Source organism: Gavialis gangeticus, unplaced genomic scaffold (assembly GCF_001723915.1).
Source record: "Gavialis gangeticus isolate Ggan-Ray unplaced genomic scaffold, GavGan_comp1, whole genome shotgun sequence".
NCBI lineage: Eukaryota > Metazoa > Chordata > Crocodylia > Gavialidae > Gavialis > Gavialis gangeticus.
In genome coordinates, this window is record NW_017729008.1 from 25,107,867 (window position 1) to 25,131,869 (window position 24,003).

The 24,003-nt window shown below is 39.2% G+C and overlaps 1 protein-coding gene across 1 annotated transcript in view; it reads right to left on the reverse strand.

Annotated features, from left to right (window-relative positions):
* PCLO (piccolo presynaptic cytomatrix protein) overlaps positions 1–24,003 on the reverse strand; it is a 767,182-nt gene that overhangs the window by 139,923 nt on the left and 603,256 nt on the right. The window contains exons 14-18 of the mRNA XM_019509333.1: positions 22,455–22,505; positions 20,123–20,253; positions 18,302–18,328; positions 12,112–12,205; positions 1,904–1,975 (exon numbers count right to left, since the gene is read on the reverse strand). Coding sequence (XP_019364878.1) covers positions 1,904–1,975; positions 12,112–12,205; positions 18,302–18,328; positions 20,123–20,253; positions 22,455–22,505 — 375 coding nt within the window. The remainder of the gene's footprint in view (positions 1–1,903; positions 1,976–12,111; positions 12,206–18,301; positions 18,329–20,122; positions 20,254–22,454; positions 22,506–24,003) is intronic.

A 24,003-nucleotide genomic window follows, 5' to 3' on the forward strand; every position in this document is an offset into this window, starting at 1 on the left:
CCCACAACACAGAAATCCTCACTATGTCTTCTTGCAGAGAAGAGGAAATATAGGCAGTTTGCCACAAGCTTTTCCTATCCCTAGAATGCACTGAGGTCATAAAGGGCATTAAAAAGGGAGAGCCAGGGGTGCAAAGAGTAGATTGTAATAAGCTTGCAAATCATTTATGAGCAAGAGATACCCATCTTACAGATTTCCTAGGTTGAATGCACACCATAGCTGTAGAGCATTATGCAAATGATAAAAGCCATAGTTATTTGGGAACAGAAAAGGGGCTGTGGTTAGGATAGAAGTTTGGGCCATGTAGTCTAGGAGCAAAAGCCTCAGATGTCTACAAAGGCCTTTTTTTGAGGAAGGCCTCTTATTCCTAGAAAGATTCATGAAAAACTGTTCCCACAGAGAAAAAAAAGAGCACTGAAATATACATCAAGGTCACCATGTTGGCCTCTCAAGGCTTAGCTCGGGACTGGCAGAACCTGACTTCATGGCACCCTCCATCCTCCCTGCTGAAACTGGGCCCATGTTCTGGGAAAGAACAAAAGATGCACGGGGTCAGAAGAACAAGCAAAGGCATCATAACTGTAGCCCAGTGGTTAGTCATCACCCTTAGGTTCCAGTCCTTGCTTCAATGATTATTTTTTGTGTGTGTGTTTGCTTTTTGAACCCAATGACTACCTAATAATAAAATCCATAAACAGTCCAGGCAGCATGGATCTGAACCCTTCCCGGGGAATACCTTAGTTTCTAGGTTACAGTCAGATGCCCTCCTGCAGAACAGAAAAACATGCTTTCCTTTAGTTTCCATATTCCTTGACTTGGTCTCTTTGAAGTCCTTTGAGCAGTTTCTTCACTTGCCCTTAAAGACATCAGGCAACGACAAATGACCTAAGTTACAGATTGACTGTAACACAGTCTGATAGTGTAGGCCTTCTTTAGGCTAAATGCTACACCTTAAATATACTTACCTGCATGTGCATGCTGGCAATCTCTACACTAGGAACTGCTCTCATATTTACATTTCAATGAATTAAAAATAAATAAATTAAATAGTCATATTTCAAGTCAAAGCTTTTAATCATGTTGGAGAAGCATCAGCCAGAGCACCAAATTTATCTGAAAATCATAAATAATAATGATTACTATTACTCTCTAAATATTCTCTCAAGTCATGTGTTCTGGGGCAAGATACATATGCTGAACTCAGCAACAACACAATGCAGTAAGTAAGGCCATAAGTAATCCTAGAACTGCTTTCTATATTCATCCATATATTTGTTTAAATAATTATGCAAGCAGTGACATAGATTGGCTAGGACTATGTTTACAATAAAGCAAATCCAAAAATTAAATGAATAATTTCTTGGTGTACCCGCTGTAAACTAACCCTAAAATGCAAGTTAAGCAGATTGTGGTCCTATTATTAGCTCTGCATATGAATAGTAATTTTGGTAATTGATTTTTCTAGGTTTTTGTTTTTAACTGTAATCCTCTCTGGTAATAACAATTTTAATTGGTATTTTGACACCATGGTCCACACTCTTTTCCATCATCTCACTGTTTGAAAAAAAGAAACCCCTAACAAAACTGTTGTTGAGACTACATTACCTTAGTTTCATGAACCTTAGTTTCATGAACGTCATTAATTTTCATCACAGTGTCTTAAAGCTAAGAGCCAAAAAATTAGCTGCAATATATCAGGACATGAAAAAATCAGGTGTCTCTTGAGCCTGAATGAAGGAAATCTTTCACTTTTTTTTATGAAGCTGGCCCAGAGGTGATACTTAAGATGAGATGATTTCTCTATTTCCCCATCAAACAGCAAAACAAAACAATCTCTGAATACCAACATGCATTTAATCAGCTGTCTCCCAAGCCAGGCTAAGAGAGGAAATTAGATACTCACTTCACCAAGGAAGTCATTGGAGGAAAATCTATCATAATCCCAGACAGTCACTTCCAGTGTCTTCTTCTTCAGCTACAATTTAAATCAAGAGATAATTAACCCCAATTGTCATCATAAACTTCATCTCACGTCCACACAATAGATTCTATTCGTTATCACTGGCCTGGGCCCTTTTTCAATATGACAGCCAGACAATTTTATCCTTCTATCAACCTTAATCTCAGAAAATTCATTTTGGCTAGAATCTGATAGGAAGACAGATGGGCTTGTACTTGGCACGGCTGGGACTCTCAGGAGATGTTTTTTGCCAGCCTGACTGTGCATCCAGCACAAGGCCCTTACTATGATTTTTAAAAGTTGACAGCGACCATGTTTCTGTATACTATACTTCTGTTCCTTTGTGCAGTTCAGTTGATTGTGCTTAAAATATATGGGACTCAGAGATCTGCCTGTGGCTGAGATCAGTTTGAGTGCGAATTTCAAATTCTGCTTACCAATTTCATTCCCTAGAGCCTCAGAGCAGTCCATAAGCCTCTACATGGAAGTTGGGATTCACCCAACGGTGAAGCCCACCTTAGTGTTCCTGAAACACTGTAGTCTTACAGGAATCTTTACTACTGCTGGCAAAAGAAAAGGGTACAAATACTGTATTAACTAAACCTATGGATGGTGTTAATGGCTGTCATCAGTATGTGATCTACAGCCAACTCCCAACTTCATTAAAGTTGATAGACAGGCTATCCATTCTTCTTTCATGACAAAATTAGAGTGAATAAGCTCCTTTATGGGCAGAGAGACAGAAAGAGGTGGTGACAAGGAAGCTACTGCCCAAAACAATCTCCTGAAAACTGAGAAGAGGGAGAGAGCTCCCTGATGGACAGAACTGGCTGTTTAGGCAGGTTTGGAGATTTTGACCCAAAAAACTGTTTCTACTGTTTATATTTGTTGCTGCTGTGTTCAGGGAAACAGGACTCTGTGCATATTCTTTCACTATAAAAGGGCCTGAACCAAAGAAATGCCTGACTCGCACGATAAATTACAGATCCTAATGGACATAACCTGTCAAAGTCGGTCATTACCTGAATGAATCTGCCTACTGCACAGGCCAAAAGGGTAAGAGCATTACTGAGGCCAGTGACATTAGCCAAACTACAACAACATACATACTACATAGTATTCGTCCAAACCAAGTAGCATTGACCACTCCATAATTCCTCAGTGCTACTTGGCTTAGTGGAAACAGATATTTTAAGCATGTAGAAGACTGTGATTTTAAATTATTATTTATTAGGAATAGCATATCCTCTCTATTAATCTCAGAGACAAGAATAAATATAAAAATTTCCCTTGAAAATTATAATCAAGTGCACCCTGCCAACCCCATACAAAAGGAGTTTTTTAAGACTTTTTGGTATTTACACTACATGTGTTAATAGGGCAACTAGAAAACAACCATTTGAAAGTGGAGATTTAAAAAAGTTTTCATAATTGAGACCAATTCCTTAATTTCTCTCTTTCTAATCCTACCTATTCATGCAACACCTGTTTTCCTACCTATTCATGTACACCACCCTTTTTTTGGAACTATTTTGCAAAAACTTAAACAGCAGGTTGAACAAGAAACTGGACAAAGACAGAAGATAGCATAAAAAGCTTACTGCTTCACTTCTCAATGCCATTTACAAAACTGATGTAAAGCTGATGTCCTTGCCTGAATAAAAATTTCCTGTCCTTTGCCATTCTCCAACGCTTTAAATTGTGACGTTAGAGAAAACCTGCAAAGTGGCTGGGCAGTTACTAGGCAATTCTATCTGTAGTTTCTTGATGTTGGACTGGTCCCTTTACTATTTACTGTTTAAAGTATCCATGGGTACAAAAGAAAGAGAATATATAAAATGGTGTTTCTTCTTTACAAGTTATATAATGGAATGATGGATGCCTGTGACCAGGCAGGAGAGACCAGGTATTTGATGGCCTTTTTGGTAGACATTAGGAGGAAGGAAGTAGAAGTCCAGTGTTTCACATAGCTTTCCTGAGTGAGGCTGGAAATTTTGGGGGAGCTCTGTTAATACACAGTGTATTTCCAGTTCATTTCACAGAGTCCAAAATCTGAAAATAATATAAGTGTTTCACAGTATGTTTAATCTACACGATAAATTGTACTTGAGCCATCACAGACCCCATCGACCTGAAATCTCTCATCTCACAGACTAGGATTTCAAGCACTTGACCCTATGTTGGAACAGCATTTTTGTATTAGCAAGATAATAAGAGAGTTGGAAACTTACCGAATTGTACATTTCTTTGTAGTATCTGTGTTAAGCCTCTTAGTTTAATAAAGCTTTTATTAAGTGCAATGACAATGAAAAGCCATTAAAGGAACTCTGTGAGGCAGGCTGTATGAGATGAGTTTCAAGTACAAGGGAAATTGCTTGTCTGAGGACATATATACATACCACAATTAAGGAACCAGGAGTGTTTGATGGTTAGCAATTTTAAAACTAACCATTATGTATGACAACAACTTGGCCAAGTAAGGTGCTGTTTTAGAACATCTAATCTTAGCTCCTGAAGCCAGTAATTCAAGGCCCAGCAGGGAGTTAAACTGACAATGTGATTTCAAATGATTTTTCTTAATCTGGGTCTGGCTGTCTATGTTTGTGTAACTGGAGAGTTCATTCATGGATAAATGAGCAAATGCCCCTAGGAGAAAAGAAGCAGTTTGGCTCAGCTGAACATGCGCACATTATAATCATGAAAGCATGTTAGCTTGACACAAGTCATGATGAGATGATGGTATATTTAAGTTTGATGTACTAACAGGTGCTGTCTTCATGGTCAGGATTATTTGAATTGTTAAGATGAAATCTTTCCCCAGCTGAGAGAACATTTTCCTACTGACTTCAGTAGGGCTAAGGTGTCACCCCAAACAAGTGTCTCAACATGAAACCAGTGCACAGCTCCTTTTCTATCTGTAGGTGTAGCCAGACGATCTAGACTTCCGTAGCCAGACAATCAAGACTTCTGGCATAACTTGGATAGGCAGGATATCAAGAAGCAGTCCCTTGATGGCAAAACTATACAGTGCATCTTAGTGCACATACAGGACATTTGAATTCTTTCTAGTATAACTTGCTTCATTCTGTATGGTAGAGAGGGAGTGTTTTTATCACATTGATACAAAATTCAACTTTTCCAAAGTAGCTGTGCCGGTATAAGAAGCGCTTTGCTGGTGTAGCATTCTAGGATTCTAATAATACTAGGGGCACCAGTAGAGTCTTCCTATAATAGATACAACTTGTCCATCTATCCTATAAGCTCACCATGATATCAATCAGTGCCTGCTGAGGCAAGTTGCCTGGCACGGGCATAAGGGAATAATCTGAGGAAATACAGAGGAAACTTTTGTTGCACTTATATCATCACCAATTGTTTCAGAAGTTCATATTAGCTAAGTATCCATTGTACTGCAGTTTCCATTTCCTTACTTATTTAATTTTTAGCATAAAAAGTAAATGTGTTTTTACATTTTAACATAAAATGCAACTGTGTGGCTAAGTTATGGATACAGCACTGTATCATTAAACAGAATGTGCAGAAAAACGGAACAAAGGGGAAGGAGAGAAAAAATGTAATAAAACATACATAAAGGATCTGTCCTTTATATAGGTCACCATTTCTTGCCACTTTTTCTTTCAGGGAATATATTCTTTCTGATGTTTAGCAAAGGACGAACTTATTTTGAGCCAGATACAACATTTGTCATTGACTAGCTCTCAAAAAAATATGGGGTTAAATTATGGGTGAGGGGGGAATTTCACAATAGCAAAAGGAGTTTGGTGAGCAGTCCACAGCTTCCAGAAACAGCACACCAAGTTGGCAATTCTTAAATTCATATGAGGTTTGCTCATTCCTGGTATTTATACAAGTGATATGTGCAAGACTTTGTGGTACTGTCATGAATTAACTAAAATATATTGGATTCTCCTTCCATATATATAACCTATTAGCAAATGGAATGTTACATCTCCCCAAATGAATATATGTGTGTAGCCTTTTATTGGCTGGAGTGAATTCACCAAAATAATATATAAGCTAATAAATATTAGCTTTAGCTTAAGCTTAACTTTTTGGAACATATGTTACTTGTACAGAAGGTTCAGAAAAGTGTACCTGCTGACAGTTATGCAGTCGGCGTTCCTTAATGCTTAAAACACAAATTAAATGATTTAAGTAAGCTTCCATGGGAAGTATCTATGTTAGATACTTAGAAGTGTAAATGATGCCACGTGAACTTCAGACTCTACATAACAACCACCATCTAACGGAGACTGAGGAGCAGAGTGATGGCTAAGGTTAATGTCTGTCATTTCTGCATATAATTTTGAATCATCGTATTGTTTATAATTAATATCATCCTAGTAGATGACTCCTGAGGGTGCAGTTAAACACTACACTTAGACCATACTAAGACACTTAAAACACGGGCATCTGCACATTAAAGACAGATAACTTGTGCTAAGTACCCTCTAAGTGTCTCAAAGTTATGCCACTCTGGGTGTGCTACCTAGCTCATCTTAGGGTTACTTCAATCTGCTCCATGGAGATAAAATAAGCAATTTGTAGTTCTCCAACATCCTAGGCTGCATTGCTCCCAGCTCGTTCCTTCAGGGCAGGGATACAGCCTTAGTGTCTTGGTGCTTAGCCATGCCCCTGGTTGCTAACCCTGTAGTGCCAAGTCAGAGCTGTGCAGGCAAGATATAATATTAACTCTTAATGTGTAACTGCTAAGTTTATTCCAACTTTAACAATGCTTAACATTCCAGAGATTTAGTATGGTTGAAGCATAACATGCAACTTCAGCCTCTGCCACAACCAACACTTCCCTATTCAAACCTCACATGGCAGATATCTGTTTCTGGAACTGAAAGCCCTGAGATAGTTTCATAGTTTCTAGGGTCGGAAGGGACCTGAGCAGATCATCTAGTCTGACCCCCTGCCATGGCAGGAAGATTATAGCTCACATGGCATTGCTGGTTATACTGATGTTTGTATAACTAATGAGTAAGCTACCTAAAATATTTTTTTTACACTTTCCCCTGAAAAAGTTAACATGACTCACTGACTGGAACAAGTAGAACATTTTACTAGATTTCCTGTCTCCTCTACTTTATGTAACATGACTTCACAGACGTTTTGTTTTTGATGGAATACTTTGTGCACAGCAATTATTAAGTAGTAACATTTTTAAAATACCTTGTTATTTTCTATAATACTATATGAGAATTGTAAATGCATTTGAATGGCTACCATGGGCTTTGGTACATGGAGGATGAAGAAACTTTGGCTAAAATTTACAAAGATACTTAAATGACTTAGGGGTCTGAGATACCATTCTCAAAAATCATTTAGATACTTAAATTTAGACCCTCAGTAGAAGTAAGGCACCAAAATCCCAATGAGTTTGACTTCTGAAAATGGAACTTTAAGTTTCTAAGTCACTTGCAAACATTTGCAAAAGAATGGGGAAAAGCTGGACACGTACAAGTCCAAGGGGCCAGTTGTGATGCATCTGAGTTCTGGGCAAGCTGGCCAATGTGATTGCAGAGCCATTATCTTTGAAAACTGATGGTGGTTGAGAGAGGTCCCAGATGATCGGAAAAGGGCAAATATAGTACCCATCTTTAAGAAAGGGATGAAGGAGCATCTGGGAACTACAGACTGGTGACCCTCACCTCAGTCTCCAGAAAAATCATGGAGCAGATCCTCAAGAAATCCACTTCTAAGCACTTGGAGGAGAAGAAGGTGATTAGGAACAGTCAGCATGGATTCATCAAGACCAAGTCATGTCTGACCAACCTGATTGCCTTCTATGATGAGATGACTGTTTCTGTGGACTTTGACTTTTTCTGATACAATCTCCCACAACAATCTCACAACCAAGCTAAGGAAATATGGGTTGGATGAATGGACTGTAGGGTGGACAGAAAACTGCCTGCATCATTGGGCTCAAAGGGTAGCAGTCAATGGCTTGATGTCTAGTTGGCAGCCAGTATCAAGTAGAGTGCCCCAGGGGTCAGTTCTGGGACTGGTTTTGTGCAATATATTCATGAACAATCTGTAAGATGAAATGGAGTGCACACACAGCAAGTTTACAGATGACACCAAGCTGGGGGGAGTAGTAGATGCACTGGCAGGTAAGGCTAGTACTCAGAGAGACTTAGACAAGTTGGAGGATTGGACCAAAAGAAATCTCATGAGGTTCAGTAAGGACAAGTACAAAGTCCTGCACTTAGGATGGAACAATCCCATGCACCAGGACAGGATGGGGACTGACTGGCTAATCAACAGCTCTGCGGAAAAGGACCTGGGGGTTATAGTGGATAATAAGCCTAGTATGAGCCAACAATATGTTCTTGTTGCGAAGAAGGCTAACAGCATACTAGGCTCTACTAGTAGGAGTGTTGCTAGCAGATCAAGGGAAGTGATTCTTCCATTCTATTCAGCACTGGTGAGGCCACATCTGGAGTCCTGTGTAAAGTTTTGGGCCCCCCACTACAGAAATGATGTGGACAGGTAGGAGAGAGTCCAGTGGAGGGAAACAAAAATGGTTAGGGGGCTGGGGCACATGACTTATGAGGAGAGGCTGAGGAAACTGGGTTTATTTAGTCTGGAGAAGAGAAGACAGAGGGGATTTAATAGCAGCTTTCAACTATTTGAAGTGGTGTCTGAAAGAGGTTGGAGTTGGACTGGTCTCAGGGGTGGCAGATGACAGAACAAGGAACAGTGGTCTCAAGTTGCAGCAAGGGAAGTTGAGGTTAGATATTAGGAAAAAACCTTCTCATGAGGAGGGTAGTAAAGCATTGGAACAGGTTACGCAGAAAGGTTGTGGAATCTCTATTCTTGGAGGTTTGTAAGCCCTGGCTGGACAAAGCCTTGGCTGGGTTGTTCTATTGGGGGTAGTCCTGCTTTAAGCAGGAGGTTGAATTAGATGACGTCATGAGGTCCCTCCCCACTCTAATTTTCTATGAATCTCTGATGTGAAAATGTTATTCTTTCTAAATAAATCTCTTAGATGTTAATTACTATTCTAGGAGCTGAAGGTACAGGCATGGATGAATTAAACTTCTTACCTTTATGGTAAGGAAATAATACTCTACTTTTTTATACTGATTAGGAAACTGAGCTCAACAAGGAAAATAGACTTGTCTAAGATCAGTACAGTTGCAATGGCAAAGCTAGGAAAAGAAGTTGGACATTTCAGAATTGAATCTGCCAACTAAGTGACTCTGCCTACCCATCACCTATACAATGGATGATACTCCTCCAACTAAAATTATCTCTACCTCATCCCCTTTCACAAACTTAAATTACAAAATACATAGCATTTAATTTATTTTTTCTGCCACTGTTGAACTAGAATTTGCTACAATTTTAAATTAATCACCGTATCCTTGAAAGCGTCTGTTTCATTTCAAAGACTGATCTCTTCCTCAATTATTTTCACTTTAATTTCAACTGGGTTATGAAAGAGAAAATGAAAAATTGTATAACCAGTCTATGCCTAGACAATGACGTTCAAAGGACAGTATTAGCAAACATTTAATAATACTTATTTGCTGTCAGCAGGCAAGCATGCCTTTGATGGAGGGAAGAAAAATGCTTCTGTGAGCAAGTCATCTTTATCAAGATTTGTGAGCTGGTATTGGGATGGGAACAATTTGTGACTGACCATGACTTACACAATGCTTGATGCAGTTTTAGTTGCTTGTTGATCTAAACATTGGGTCTCAGATGATCATAGTTATCATCTTACATTTCTGTTTAATCTTGCAAACCACTGTAAAATATCAACTCATGCCATTTATTAATGCAGACAATACCATGTTGTGTGGGGCTGATTTTTCAGTGGAGGATAGTTTTTCAAGTTGCAATATTTATTTTCTTGTATTTACATTTTCATTCATCATAGTCTCTAGGATCAATTACATTGACAAAACAATAAAAAAAAAGAAGGTGGAAGAAGAGAAGGAGAAAGCAAAGCCAAAAGAGAAGCAGAAAAAAAAGAAAAGAATTAATCCAGAACTGACTAGCACTGATGTTTCTAGGAAGAAGAAGAGCCACTCGCCTATGCAAGAATCCCTTTGTGTCTACCCAGCAGATGCTAAGAGAAGTGAGAGGGAATTAAAGAAAATTACCCAAATCCTTCACTATACACTATTTGCCTGTGGAGTTGACGACAGACAAGAAACCCAACATACAAATGTTGTTAGTGACACTGCTTACTGTTCTACTGAAAACTGTTTGGATAGTATGGTGACAGGTATAGTAAAGGAACCTATAGAGAAGAGACAAGAAGAGACATGAGTTGTACCATGCAAAGATTCAAAAAATTTAAAATGTAAGATTGAAGACTGACATACAAGCTACCCGTTAGTGCCAGGGGTTAAATGGGATTTTCTGATACCCTGATACCAGTCCATTAGGCACCAGACTATCACCTCATTTAGGATCATCAAATAGCTGTTGAATTTAACCATTGCTAGCTGAACCTGTGTGAAATGTTCACTGTAGAACCAGAAAACTAATTAAACAAAGTGAAGGTTTTATGTTACATGTAAAATGTGCAGTTCTCTCCAGTGAATGTAGGAAGTTGAAGGCTTGCCCTTTAGCCATATGAGGCTTATGGTTTCATTTCCTATGCAGTCACTGTGATATAAAGTAGTGATTTTGGCTGAAATTTCATGTGTGCAAGCCCACACGACACAAAGACAAAGCATAGCATGCACATAGACCCTATAAAACAGCTGCTGAATATAATACAGCTCTGCTCAGCTGGATTTCAGGAGCAACATTAAAGACAAAAGATTGTATATCACACTAGCAATCGTTTGAGCTCTATAGCACCATCTCTAGAAATGCGTATATTCATGCCATGCAAAAAAAAAAATTCTTATAGAAAATGAAAAATGAGAAACACATATAAGTTAGTGAGTTTGAGGGCTGGATGCCCAGATGAAGAAGTAGTTCATGGCAAATGTTTATTAACTACCCACATTTTGGATTGCCATTAAAAATGAAGTGAGAAGTTTCAACAACAAAATATTAAGAAATGCAGGAACATTTTAGAGAGACAAGTGGGCAATAATTTCTCCAGGCTTGTTACTTCAGAATTCTTGCATATAAATTCTTGCAAGAATGTCTGGCTTTTTTTTAAAGGGTCAAGACATCTCTTTTATATACAAACCCTGTGGAAAAGCTAAATGCATTTTTTCTAGAAATCAAGAGAGCCTCCACAATTAGCACGAGGAAGATTTTAAGAACACCAGATTCCCTGCTTCCTAATAAGACCAAAACCTCTCTACAATAAGGAAATAAAGATGTTTTGCTTGGCTGACAGAGCATGCTACAATTGAATACATTCATATTCCATATTATATTTAACATAAAGAAAACCAAAGTAACCCCTATTTTTAGTGAACCAGGATGACGGTATGGATCAATAGCTCTTATTTTCTGTATCTTATTGAGAAATGTTCTGTCACAATTCACCTCCCCTGTGTAATTCAACATCATTTTCAAAGTTGTCAGCATCACCTTTATAATGTTGCTTTTGTGTACCAAGTAAATGGAAACCTCTCAGAGGCCTGGAGATTCCCCCAAAAGTGTTAGCTACAGTCCTGCGAGTAAGTAGGTGTGCTATGGACCTGCTATTATCCATACAATCAGGAAGGAAGGAGGATAATTTGATGATTATCAAGTAGGTGGTCTCAAAAGAGGAAATTTGTCTTGGAAAAATACACTAAGTATACTGTTAGTAACATAGTGGTGGTCATTCTGTGCATTTTTAAACGACGCATGTGTGTTTAGAACTAAAAAGGGATGGAGGTGGGGGGGAGTTGGCAGTATTAACTCCCAATAGTACTTTTAAATACCTAGTAGTGAATGGAATATAGTACATTCCAAAATATATATAGGTTTTTGGCAAGCATTGCTACTGAAAATAGAAATGGAAATCTTTGTCAGGGATGGTCTAAGAACATCTATAAAATAATTAACTTTGTCAGAGGCAAGGGGATAATTCCAAGGTTTCTCCTCAATTTGATGGCAGAATTTCAGACAGGGATAAACTTCCTTATAATTCTGTAATGATTCTCCTTGACCATATAAACTGAAAACCTCAGCAAACTGTGCGGAGAGTCACGCACCTGCTCCATGGAGATGTTTTTATAAATGACCGTCTGATTCCATTCAGGATTCAAGCTTTTCTGCACGTATTTAGTCCTCCGCTTGTACTCAGCACTGAATTTGAACAAAGAAGAGAACATTGCATTAGTCCTCTCCCTTTTCCTTCAGTTCCAATTCAGAAACCGTTTCATGAAGAAAACACAAGAAAAAACCCAAACCACCACAACTAGGTGCTATAACGTTACAATGAGAGCTAAGTTGCACGATTGCTATACCATCCTCTCATGCTACAGTAAGGTTAAAACCTTCAGTAAGGTTAGTCTATGCACAAGGTATTGTTTCTACCTCCAATGTTAATAAATAAATACAGAAGCTCTCTCTTTTTTTTTAAAGTTCTTACAAATACCACCCTAGGTCTTTATAGATGGTCTCTAATTATAACTATGAAGGAAAGTGCATTTATTTCTTACCAAAGAACATCTTCCTGTTAGCACATTTAGCTCAATCCATTTTTATAGTGTGTATTCTTTAATCACAGAAGCCTCATCTCAGAAGAACATTAAATACAAGCTGTGCTACAACTGATATCCCATTAATGATAGCAACACTAATTTCTTATTGATTCTATTCTCTGCCTTCAATTCAAACCACAGTAAAATCAGGCATAAAAGTGCATCAGGCTTCAGGCTTTTTTTTTTTTTATCAATAGGCAAGTATAAGAGGTTTGGTTGGATTATCTGTTGTAAAAGAAGTATGTAATGCACTCTATTATACCATGTATTTCCTGAAAGAGACAGTAATGTACTCACCGTTTAAAGCAATATGGATTCATCTGTCACTACAAGCTTTGATGTGAGACCCAATTGCAATTTAATAGTAGACCCAATTTTCATGTAATATAAATTTTAATGGAGAACATGCATAAAGTTGTATAAAAAATGCTAAGAGTTCATATGATTGTGAGAGCCCAAATAGATTTAATATCTAGAATCCATTTCTGACAAGCTGTGAGTTAACTTCCCTTTTACTTATATTTAGCATGGCCATCAATTAACAGAGCACTCAAAGACTTAGAGAGAGTTTTCTTTCTTTCTTTTTTTCAGTTGCTTTCCTTGTTTGCTACCCTATTCCAAAAGGGTAAAAATAAGATTTCTCAGCTAGATTTTTCCTTGTTTCATTGTGTTGTGTTCCTAATTAAGTAATGGCCAGGATAGACTGCCTCATTATTTGGCAGTTTTTGTTGCAGCAGCCATATTCTGATAAGCTTGCTCATGTCAAGCATGAGTGGCCCCATCAAAATAATGGGATCACTTGAAGAGTAATACATTTCCAATATAAGCATATGATACTGAATATGTAGCTTAATTATTTAGAGTTCCTTTTTTTTGGTTGGCTCTTCAGATTCACTTAAAGCAGTGGAGCTCAACCTTTTTGTTCATTAGATTGAATGGGCAGTGACCAGTCCCACCACTGACCAGATCTGGCTGGTGGACCCAATCTGGCACCTGAGGCAGGTGCAGTGAGGCCCCATCTGGCTATGCAAAGTGAGTAGGGGGAGAGGCAGACGTGCCCCAGTCCAGCTGTGCAGGGGAAGGGGCCTTGCCCCAGCCCCCTGGGAAGAGGAGGCATGACCCAGTCCCGATCCAGCCCTGTGAGAGGAAAGGGCCATGGCCTGGTCCAAACCTGGCTGGGGAAGAGGAAAGGGGGCATGGCCCAGCCCTGTGGCAGGGAAAGGGGCATGGGCCAGCCCTGAACCAGCTGCACAGGAGGACAGGGCATGCCCAACCCAGCCTCACAGGGGAAGGGGGCATGGCCTGACCCTGATCTGGCCATGTTGGGGGAGGATTATGCCCTGACTCTGACCCACCATTCAGGGTTTGGGATTTTGACAACAGGGAGCAGTCAAAGACATAGAGTACTAACTGCCACTGCTCCTCCACCACCAAATTTCCACACTTCTGGGGAGCCCCGCAGGCTGCATCCCAAGGCTCCAGGGCCACATTTGGCCCATGGGCTGGAGGTTGGGCACCTCTGACCTAAAGCAATGGTGCTACAATTTTTTAAACACATTGTACTGTTCGACTGCAGCTCAAATTGTCACGCCAAACATCCAAATAAGGAATCCAATGATTTAGGAATGTGATGGATACTCCATACTTTTATGTTTAACTGTATTTTAAGATTAACCCGACTTGGGTGAAATGTACTTGAAACTGTCATTTCAACTCAATTAAGTGAGGATTTTACTTTTCTCTTACTTCATGTAATATTACAGAATGGAAGACCTAGGGTGTTTACACCATTTAGTTCATTTGCTTATCAGCGTGGCATTAGTCTGCTCTTCATTTACTACTGTTTATCTGGTCCAGTTTTAAATATTCCAAAAGATGGAGGCTTTTTGCCTGTGCTTTTCAAGATTTATTCCGTAATCCAACAGGGCTTATTATCAGAATTTAAAGACACATCCAAAGAAAAGACCATTTATAAAACCATTTATAAAACAATCTTCTTCAAAGCTTTTGAGCTCTTCAGCAGCTGTACAATTAGAATATTAAGTCTCTTCTTCATATAAGCACCCATATTTGGTGGGCTGGATACTTGCCATGTGTATGAGTGATGAAACCCTTGTTAACATGCCACACAGCGTTAGAGATGGTCTATTGCAGGACCTATGGCCCTTCCTGTCCCCACATAAGAAAACCTGCCTCTCCACCTGGATCTTTGGGTGCACCAAATGAGCATGCACATAAGGTCTGTGGCACTGCAGATGCATCCACGGCACCACAAACCACACACACTGCTCATGCAGGAATTTGCTGCGCTGCTGACTTGCAGCGCAACTGGGTTTTTGGACAGTGGGAGATCCCAGCAGGGCACTGCATGTGGCAGCAGTATGTGCTGCTTGAACCGGCGCCTGGCTGGCCAGAACTATACTCTACTTGCTGGCCAGGCTCTGTGTGCCCATATTGCTGCTGCTGGAGCCCCGGGACACCCCCAGGCTCCAGGTAATGCTATTGAAGCAAGCCTTCCCTACCCAACCTGTGACTATTTGCTGTGCACCAGAGCACGTGTGCACTGGCATTACCCAGCGACAAGTAGCAGAAGCACAACTATATGCTGCTGCTGTTTGTCCCTGGGGAAATGCACGTGCGCATTCATTTGGATGCACACAGTATGTCAGCTTTTACCACTTTAACCAAAGTAATAAGTCCACAAAGTGGCAGTACTATCAGTTTTACAAGTCTAGCATGTGGATAAACACTAGAAAGGTATATAAATCTATACTGCTAGAATGGGTAGGCTGTAGATAGGGGATAGTAAAGCTTTCCTTGTAGAAACTAATTAAGGACTGTTTGTGAAGTGATCAAATAACTTAGTAACAATGGCATATTTAAGTACCTCCACATGAAAGCAGGCTTGGAATAATAAAGTGCATCAACAATCCTTGTTCTTGCTTGTATACCATGTTGGTTCAAGTCTTTTAATCATTTTTATCAAAATGAAAAATTTCCTTTTTATTAGTGAGCATTTTCTGGGAAATTTTTCATTTCACATGAACAGTTTGAATGACAAAACACAAATTAGCAGGTTTTGATTTTGAGGATTTCTTTTTTGTTCTTTGCAAACTGCTTTTTTTCATTAAAGCTTTCAGGGGTGAATATTTTTAGATATTCATTATTATTCAAAATGGAAAAAAAAATAAAACATTTTTCTTTGCCTAAAATTTCACAGAAAATAGTTACCATTTTCTGACAAGCACTGTTACATTTTCAAATTTATATTATGAAAATGAAAACTGAAGTCCAGATTCTCCTCTCTCTGACACTGCATTATGTCCCACTTATTAAATAATGTACAGCACCGCTGAGGTTTGCCTCAGATAATGAGGTATTTGTAGTCACAGTGATACCGGAGTGAGAGCCCTCTCCTGCCTCTTTTATTCAGGCAGTCAGTTCTAAGTAGCATTTTCTACAGAAAGTGACTTTCAGCTCCTCTGCATCCCACATTCCCTCAATCATTTTCTTGCATGATGTATTGTTGGTCTCCAGCTGACTGAAAAATGCAGGGAACCAAGTTCTATAAAACAAAGTGCCTTCCCACTTCTGCTTCAGAGAGGAAAACAGAAGCTGTCCATAATGTGATCCATTTGGTCAATCCCAGACTATAATGGTATCTTTCTGAAAAAGGAGTTCTTTTTCTTTTTCTCCATGTATCAGTGCAAAGAGATGGATGGGATTCCAGGGCAAACAAGTGCGTATTAAAAGAAACTCACCCTGAAATCTTAATTGCTTTGCAAAACTGGCTGAAAAACCCTAAGCCTCTCAGGGAAGCAGAAAGGCTGGGATTACTAATCCTGTTCCCTGGTACTCTTAAATATTTATGCTGGTTTGGAAAAAAAAAACAAACCCAAAATACATCAATGGAGTTGCTGTTTTTATCTCCTAGAAACCTTTCTCCCCACCCCCAGACATTTCTCAGGTTCCATCTGCATGTTTGTAGACAGGGGAAGCTGGGAAATGACAGGTCTGGGCTAGTACTTCTCTCAGTGGCCTCACACCAATGTTCACATATGCATGTCTTTTTCTCATCAGCTCAGACAGATCCATAAAAAATAACCTGCCCAGGTTGCAAACCATTTCCTTCCTAACTTGGGGTGGAGGAGTGGGGGGAGTCGAGGAGCTGTAAACCAGGACAGAGGCTCAAGGACTCTGAATCCATTACACCTCCCCAGATCTCAAGCAGCCTACTGATTTAGGGGAAATAATTATTTTCTTCAAAGTAGGTAGCAGTGGCCTTCCTGTATAACCATCCAAAAAAAGCAAGACCAAGGAAAAAACGGGTATCCCTGTTCTCCTGTTGTGGTGCTGCACAACATCACATCTTTGGAGACACTTAAATACAAGATGGTGTACCAGTATTGTGTAGCTGGCAGAGACATGCACTAATTGCTTTGAATACCAGTGTCAATCCAAAGTAGCTTCACTGAAGTTCACAGAGTCTGGATTTACAACGGCAAGAGTAGCAGTGCACCTGCAGTGCTGCAGAAAAAGGTCTGAGTGAGCTGTACAAAACTGACCAAATCTAGTAAAGTCCACACAAAGACTGAGATGGTGTAATTCTGAACACTAAGACCTGGCAAATACACTACATCGAGATCACATCTACCCCCTCAACTGTGATTAGCAGAGGGTGATACAGGTCAGTGTAAAAATAAAATAAGGTAGGCCAAAAAAAATAAATAAATAAAAAGCATTTGAGGAGCATCTAGCAAAAGATGGTGAAGTGAATAATAAAACCTTCTTAAAATACATCACAAGCAGGAAACCAGCAAGGGCATCTGTGGGGCTATTAGATGATCAGGGTGTAAAAGGGCCATAGCAGAGAAGCTAAATTAATTCTTTGATTTAGTTTTTACTGCAGAAGTTACTGGGAAACTTCCCAAACCACATCCATAACATAATTTGTTTTTTTTTAAAAGCCAGCTGTTGGCCTGGTCAAACTTTGCTTTTTAAGTAAATGTGAGGTTATAAGGCTGAATTCAACAGTCATGGAGTTACTCTGGGTTGACAATGGTGTGAGAGAGAGCAGAATTTTGTGTTTTACTTTTGTTGTTCAAAACCCTGCAATGGTAGTTCTAACAACTGACCATTCAATTGTGCCTGCTTCAGATCGCCATTTATTTGTGGACTCTTGCCAGATAGCTTTAAATCCATCTAGTGCAATAATCTAGCATCCCATTTGGTTTTAATTCAGTGGTTTTTGTACAAGGTGTATAATAGCTGTAAAGAAAAAATAGGACTGGCTCAGTTCCAAGTAGCACCTGCTTCCCAGACAGTCTCTTTGTAGTAACCTCAGACAAATATTATATGACAAGTTCACACTCAATCACTTCTGCAAACATCAAAGAGTAAAGGCCAAGTTTTGCAGTACTTGACTGAACAAAATTTCCATTGACTGCAAGAGGAATTTTCTTTATTTATTGATTTCAGAGTAACTACATCAAGAAACCAAAGTCATTCTTCCTCTGTTTCTTATTTCTGTCCTTCCTGGAAATGAGATTCATAAGACAGTGAATAGTAAAGCTAGTCCTGTTTGCTGGATTCATATGCCATCAGTTCTCAAAGAAAATCTATAGTTACATGCACAGAATAATCACAACTTGATGTGTACATGCTTCCAAGTATAAAATGGAAAGATTGTGCACTCTACCTTGCATTCTGGACAACCATGACTTGTCTGCAGTCAAGAGGCAGTGTAGTAAACAGAGTAGAGAGTAAAGGAAGCAACACGAGAGAAAATGAGAAGAGATGAAAATGAAAGAGAGAATATGTGAATAACAAATGGATAATTTCTAATACCAGAATCAAAGAAAAGAGGAACATTAGTAAGAGCAATATAGTGAAGGGAAGTTAATAATTAAAAATCAGTTAATACATTTGCATTCAAATACAATAAATGCACTTTTTCAGGAGATCTCCATTTTAACTATCACAGCTACATTAAAAAGGATTCAAACAGCTTGTCCCATTATGAACAATAACAATAAAACCAGTTTAAATTAGAAGTGAATCCAAACTGACACTCAAATTTAAACACCCAGAACTTGGTCAAAGTTTGTATCCGGATTTAAAATTATTTTCAAACCTTGTCACCTGGGGTCTAGTTCTATATCAATCACATCCATAACCATCATTGCCCTGCCAAACCCACTAAAAGTTGTGACTTGGCAGGATCCACATTTAGTAAAAATTCCGTTTTCAGACAAAGCAGAATTTGCTGGTGCCACCGTAGCTACGTATTACATTTCCACCATAAACTGCCTCTGTTCCTGGCTTTGTGGCTTGAATCAGTCAGGTGCTTAAGGCCATTTGTGACTTCAGGGGGACAAGTTATGTACTTTAATTCATGTTCTAAAATGTCTTACTAAACTGGGCACACACAAATTTGGTTTATCTTTTGGGATTCTTTTACTTTTCAAAACAGCTGTGCTAGCAGCACCCAACAAAAATTTACCTTAAAAAAAGACCAAACCATAAGGGGGGCTCAGTATATCGGCACATTTACATGGTCTCCTTAAATGAAAAATATGTGCAGGACAGTGCACGTATATGCCAACAGATATATTTGCAAATGTGAGGTTGTATTTAGGGAAGCAATTTGACAACTGAATATAAAATTCTTACGATCATACTGCTTAAAATATCTACCTATCTATCTAGAGATAATAGAATTCGAGAGGACACCAACAATGTATTTGTTATTATATTAATAATTCAGAGGAATTGTCATTTGTGAAAAAGGTGAAAAAAATCTGTAAAAAAAAATAAAAATCAACAAGCATATATGATAGACTCCAGCCACCAGGCTATCCATGTCTTAGCTCTCCCTTTTCATATATCCTGTATTCAAGTCAGTTAGTCATACAAAGAGAAATTAATGTACATGGGATAGTATCATAGTAGTATTATAGTAGCTGGTCAGGAGGGACCTGATCAGATCATCTAGCCTGACCCCCAAACATTGCAAATCTCTGTCTCAAATTCACAAAAGCCAAAAATTTGAGCTAAAGCAGCAATGTCACTTTAACTTGGCCTTGCAGCATCCTCCGATACAGAGTCTCAGAACAACTTGGAGGACCCACAAAATCCAGGCAGTTCAACGTTAGCTCACGACAGATGCTGATAAGAACTCTGGATTCTGGGGAGGTGGATGAGCTTTGCTAGACAACAACCTATATTTAATAAAATTGAATGTAAATTTAATGCATGCATGTACATTTCTCCAAGTGAAAATACGCAAATAAGAATAAATGACTGAAGTCATTGGCAAAACTCACAGGCATTTCACTGGGAAGAACAGCATGCCTTTAATTTCAATACTTGTTAAAGTAATAGAGATGTGCAGTGTCACTTGATGTCATACCAAAAATACAGGGAAAAGGGGTTGTAGCATTAATTTGAATTCTGTAATTCAAAGCAATAACAAACACTCATTAAAAGCAATAGAATTTGAAATATCCTCGACACTTACCCTCTCCCTGGAAGGAGATAAACTTTAACAAAAGGGTCAGAATAGCCATTGTTGTCTCGGGGAGCAAGATTTCTTGCCTGAAGAATGTGGATGATAAGATTGCCAAGGTGCTTGTCATAGTTGACTTGAAGCTAGAGAAGCATTAAAATACTTTAAGATTATTTTTAACTTTCCTTGCTAAATAGTTCAATTTCCCCCTGAAAGCCTTTGCATACATTTCTGTTAAATGCAACAACACTTATTCACATGTTTTTAAAACCAAGCTGACAAGCTGCTTATTCCTGCAGATGATTTAATCTTTCGAGGAACTGGAAGCACAGCAGCAAATTTAGCTTTCTGCTAAGAAGAATGTTTGTTTCCTACAAAGAAAAGGGCTGACACAACCAAGAACATTAACTCTTCCATTAGGCAAGGATTTCCTTGGGTGATATCTTTTATTGGAACAACTGCATAGTTAGGATAGAGTTAGACAAGCTTTCTAATGCAAGACATTCTCCTTCAGGTCCAATAAAAGATATCACCCAAAGAAATCCTTGCCTCTTGCATAATGCCTGAACCATCATGGTTACATCACTCTACCACTACCTCTTGCATTAGAGAGTTCAAAGCAGAGGCCCTAAAGTTAATACATTGGTGTGGCATCCACCACTCACAGACTCAACCACTTATAAGCATTGGCTACATAAATCCATGCCATCGGTAGTGCAGGACTGCTTAATTCAGGGCATATTTAGTTTTGAAGTGCACAGAATTAAGGTGCCTGCACCACCGAATAAAGAAACTCCTTTTCCCCATACACCTGAAATGTCCATCCTAACACCTACTACTGTCTTTTAACTGTAGAAGACACTGGCCCCACTTTTCATTTCCCCTTTCCTCTTGGGCTGCTGTCCTTTTCTCCAGTCCATGCTAGCAGCACAGCCGACCCACCTTCCTCAGCTTGCATTGCTTCTACTTCCTAGTATCACATCTGCTGAGAACTGACAAAAAGTTCTTCCAGAGTCAGCTATTCCTCTGGTTTTCAACTGACTTACTTTAAGTTCCAGACTTTTGGCTCTCAGATGCACTGCAGGAACCAGATCAGAGGTAAAGAGATGAGAACCAGATTCTCTCAGCTGTGTTTCCCAATGCCTTGAAGCAGCTGCGCTTTCCCACCGTAGGAATGACAGGTTTCCTCACCTCTTAGAGGTCCAACTGGCATTGAAATTAGTGGGATCCTCTGCTTAACAAAGGTGACTCTCAACTGCTCAAGTGGAATCAGGAAGTGAAGTGTTCTCACTATCAGCAGTGCTTTGTGCGCTGACTACACTTTCATCTCATAATGAATTTCATAAGCTTCTTTTTTCCCCCTTTCCTACAGTGAGGTCAGTACACATGAGAGAGAATCAAATACTCAGCACTGCATGGCATACTGCAGTGTATCATTAAGAATCCACCACCACGCCTGCTTGCATGCACACACCGTGTCAGATTTTCTAAGGCAATTTGCAATCACTGCCAACCATAACAGATTAGAATCAACTCCAATAAAATTTTTAGCCTTTTTGAGAGAAGTAGCAATTCCCTTGCTACTTCTGAATGCTACTTGTAATACATTGATATTAAGGCTAAGTACAGACAGTTAAAAAGCCCGAGTCTGAATCGATTCAATCTTCACAGGTTAGTTTAAGCTGCATAGATTAAACTGAGAAGCAAGTAAACAGACATTCACTTTTGATTCTGGAAATGCAGCCACATGCTGGCAGTGGCTCAGGACAGAAGCTGTGGGGCACTAGAGTACACCTCCCTGCTTGGCTGGAGCAGAAAGCTTGGGTCAGGTCTAGCCTGCCCATCCTGTGAGAGTGGGTTTGCAGGGAAGGTACAAAGCATCCTGGGATACTAGGGGATTATGCATTAACTTGAGTCTGGAGGGGATCTGGGACAGAAGATCAACAAATCCATTTAACCTAAATCACTTAAGTCTGATACTATCTCTATCCAGGTTTACCTTAAATGGGTTTCAGCCATTTTGAAAGTGGTTTATGTGCACTGAACTTCTGCTGTGTTTCAGATTTGAACGCAATTCTGATCACTGACACTGGTTTGTGTGTGATTTCTGTCCCTTGCTTCAAAGTCAAAGGTCTAAATCTAGCAGTGCTTTACACTCCACAGTATTCCATTGACTTTGGTGACATTTCAAGGACTTGCAGCTATTTCAGAATTGACCTAAATCATTTAAAAGAGGATCCCTTTGGAAAATTAATTTAAAATTCAAACATATTCAACAGCAGTATAATACAAACACACGCATACACACACTTCATACTTCAATATATATTCACCGTATATCTACCTGAATTTCTCCAGTGACTGGATGGGATGCGGACTTTGTGCCTTCAGTGGGCTGGCAAACAAAAATATTCTATTCATTATGTGAATTATCTTTTTCCATCACAATCATGGTCATCATCATTATTATTATCACTGTCATTACTATTATTCTTATCATCATCATCCTCACTATTATTGCTCATTGCCACCGGTATTTCTGTGGCATTCAGGGACCTCATCTGAGATCAAGGTCAACTGCACCAAGAATCATATAAACACAGAGTCAGAAATGAGACAAGACACTCAGTTTGAGGATAAGGCAATTACTCAAATGTTACCGTTAAGAAGCTGGAGCCATGTCTCCAACGTAAACGTAGCTTACTGTGCCTGGTAGTGATGGCCACAAGCATGTTACTGTGCTCCATGTGGGCTGCCTCCTATGCTGGAAGCAGTATAGCTGCCCTCACGTGTTTTTTACAGGATAATTAGCTATGCTGAGTGACAGGGCCAATCACCCACCCAGGATGATGCCACACAGACCTTCTACCCTGACTCCAGTTTTGAAGATAGCTTAACCGAAGGCATGCAGTGTACTTGAGAGTACTGCCACTGGCCACAGTAAGTAGACATAGTCTAGGAAGCTGAAGGATTAAGTGACTTGCCAAAAATAATTGAGTTGGATTTCCATAGGAAAGCATGGATTAGACTTGTTTAAATCAAGGTCAACTAATTTTTTCCCTAATTTTCTGAATAAGGGTGGAGTGAAGTAAAAAGGAGAAGCAGTGAAAGAGGGTGGTGATTCTAAAAAGGATGTGACAATTTCAAATCAGTATCTGTTTATTTGCTGGTTTGTGGTGTCTTTTTCCTTGCCCACCAATTTGATCATGATATTCTGCTTTCAAATCAATCTGTACTTCTTTCCTTTCTGTTATTGTACCTGTTTTAAAACGTCATGCCCCTCCACCTTTCCAACTCTGTAAAATCCTACATATTTCTATATTTTCTCCCTTTTTGGGTACCTGTGAATCACTGAAAAAGACAGTAGAATCCTTGGATAATGGACTTTGGGGAGTTGGAGAAAAAGCTCATCATTAACTTAATTTCCCTGACCTGCAGCAATAGGTTGGTTTATTAATGATGGTATCCTTGAGCCTGGACCAAACATCATTCATGCAGGCAGGATCTATACCAAAGTTTTAAATATTTTTATATTCTCTCCACACCCACTTCCATGATTGATGCAGCAGAAAATGAAGGAACCAAACAAGGATAAGATCTGTATTCTTCCACTCAGACAAATTACGCTTAGCAGATTCCTCTGGAAATCTTGTTTTCCTCTTGCTTTGTAGATGTGAAATGCAACCTGCCAGGGAAAGCTCTTTTGTGAGGAATTTAATTTTTTCTTTTATTCCAAATTGAGACTAAAACCATTTTAAATATCCAAATACTCAGAGGATTAGAATTACCTATGTTTACACATCTACATTAGGGAGTACAGGTGGCTATTGGCTCTTGCTCAGGGGACTGAGGTATAATGGGAAGAAAGGAAGAGTTTCCTTGTGATCTCCCCT